At 53.8% G+C, this 2,211-nt stretch overlaps 1 protein-coding gene across 1 annotated transcript; it reads left to right on the forward strand.

Annotated features, from left to right (window-relative positions):
* Positions 1 to 501: 501 nt before the first annotated feature.
* On the forward strand, positions 502 to 1,005 carry LOC144678012 (histone H2AX-like). The gene has a single exon (XM_078537945.1). It carries the CDS (start codon positions 502 to 504, stop codon positions 892 to 894), a length of 393 nt encoding a protein of 130 aa, XP_078394071.1. The 3' UTR covers positions 895 to 1,005.
* Positions 1,006 to 2,211: the final 1,206 nt, after the last annotated feature.

A 2,211-nucleotide genomic window follows, 5' to 3' on the forward strand; every position in this document is an offset into this window, starting at 1 on the left:
CCCAGTTAAACGATATAAAGGCGGACATCTCAAATTCACAGGAGGACAAGTCTTAAAAGCTTTCGTACATATCACTGGAAAAGTCCAAATTTGACCTGGTCCTTGTTAAACGATATAAAGGAGGACATCTCAAATTCACAGGAGGACAAGTCTTAAAAAGCTTTGGTGAACATTATTACATATCACTGGGAAAAGTCCAAATTTGACCTGGTCCTTGTTAAACGACATAAAGTCGGACATCTCTCAAATTCAAAGCAAAGGTCGATTGGAGCCTGTTATTTTTGGCTCGGTGGCTTTGCGCCCGAATATCCGTGTCGCCTCCCGATTGGTACGTTCACAAGATATCTGGTTGGCTCAATGAACAGCACAGATAAACCCAATCTCAAGGTTCACCAATAAGCATTGAGCTCACCACCATTCCTCCAGAGGCTATAAGAGAGGCGAAAGTGGGTGGGTCTGGCCCATTCTGGGAGAAACAGCTGGACGGAGAGGGCAGCAGAGATGTCTGGAAGAGGCAAAAGCGGTGGGAAAGTCCGAGCCAAGGCTAAGTCTCGCTCCTCCCGGGCCGGACTGCAGTTCCCGGTGGGCCGCGTTCACAGGCTGCTGAGGAAGGGGAACTACGCTGAGCGTGTGGGTGCCGGAGCCCCGGTCTATCTGGCCGCCGTGCTCGAGTATCTGACGGCTGAAATACTCGAGCTGGCCGGCAACGCGGCCCGGGACAACAAGAAGACCCGCATCATCCCCAGGCACCTGCAGCTGGCCGTCCGCAACGACGAGGAGCTCAACAAGCTGCTGGGAGGGGTGACCATCGCTCAGGGCGGGGTGCTGCCTAATATCCAGGCCGTGCTGCTGCCCAAGAAAAGCGGCGCCTCTGCAGCCACCAAGACCAAGTGAAGCGACCATTCTTTAAACTGAGAACCCAAAGGCTCTTTTCAGAGCCGCCCCACTTTTGTCTGTGAAAGGGGCTCATTTGCTGTCTGCGTGTCGCTACCGACACACTCTCCGCCTCCCTACAGTGTCCTGTCAATGACTCGGGTACTTAGCTCAGTGATTTGGGCTCTGGGGGAACTTCCAAAGCATTTTCAGTGCAATGTTTATGTAGCATTTATGTAGGTGGTGGGTGGTGAGGCGATACGGGGGTCTTCACCCAAAATTTAAAAACAAAAATCTTGATGCAGTGCAGAGAAGTGTGGGTGGATCGGTTTTGTTTGAAGAATACAGATATTAGACAAGAGGGGGTACAATTCTAAAGCAGATGCCAGAGCAATAAGACCTGAGTGTGCATGTGCATGAGTCATTGAAGGTGGCTCAAGAGGTTGACAGAGGGGGTCAGTGGCTGAAGAGGTTGACAGAGGGGTGAGTGGCTGAAGAGGTTGACAGAGGGGGTCGGTGGCTCAAGAGGTTGACAGAGGGGGTCAGTGGCTGAAGAGGTTGACAGAGGGGGTCAGTGGCTGAAGAGGTTGACAGAGGGGGTCAGTGGCTGAAGAGGTTGACAGAGGGGTCAGTGGCTGAAGAGGTTGACAGAGGGGTGAGTGGCTGAAGAGGTTGACAGAGGGGGTCGGTGGCTCAAGAGGTTGACAGAGGGGGTCAGTGGCTGAAGAGGTTGACAGAGGGGGTCAGTGGCTGAAGAGGTTGACAGAGGGGGTCAGTGGCTGAAGAGGTTGACAGAGGGGTGAGTGGCTGAAGAGGTTGACAGAGGGGTCAGTGGCTGAAGAGGTTGACAGAGGGGTGAGTGACTGAAGAGGTTGACAGAGGGGTCAGTGGCTGAAGAGGTTGACAAGAGGGGTTAGTGGCTGAAGAGGTTGACAGAGGGGTCAGTGGCTGAAGAGGTTGACAGAGGGGTCAGTGGCTGAAGAGGTTGACAGAGGGGTCAGTGGCTGAAGAGATTGACAGAGGGGTCAGTGGCTGAAGAGGTTGACAGAGGGGTCAGTGGCTGAAGAGGTTGACAAGAGGGGTTAGTGGCTGAAGAGGTTGACAGAGGGGTCAGTGGCTGAAGAGGTTGACAGAGGGGTGAGTGGCTGAAGAGGTTGACAGAGGGGGTCGGTGGCTCAAGAGGTTGACAGAGGGGGTCAGTGGCTGAAGAGGTTGACAGAGGGGGTCAGTGGCTGAAGAGGTTGACAGAGGGGTCAGTGGCTGAAGAGGTTGACAGAGGGGTCAGTGGCTGAAGAGGTTGACAGAGGGGTCAGTGGCTGAAGAGGTTGACAGAGGGGT

Source organism: Cetorhinus maximus, unplaced genomic scaffold (genome assembly GCF_964194155.1).
Source record: "Cetorhinus maximus unplaced genomic scaffold, sCetMax3.hap1.1 HAP1_SCAFFOLD_3424, whole genome shotgun sequence".
In the NCBI taxonomy this organism is placed as follows: domain Eukaryota; kingdom Metazoa; phylum Chordata; class Chondrichthyes; order Lamniformes; family Cetorhinidae; genus Cetorhinus; species Cetorhinus maximus.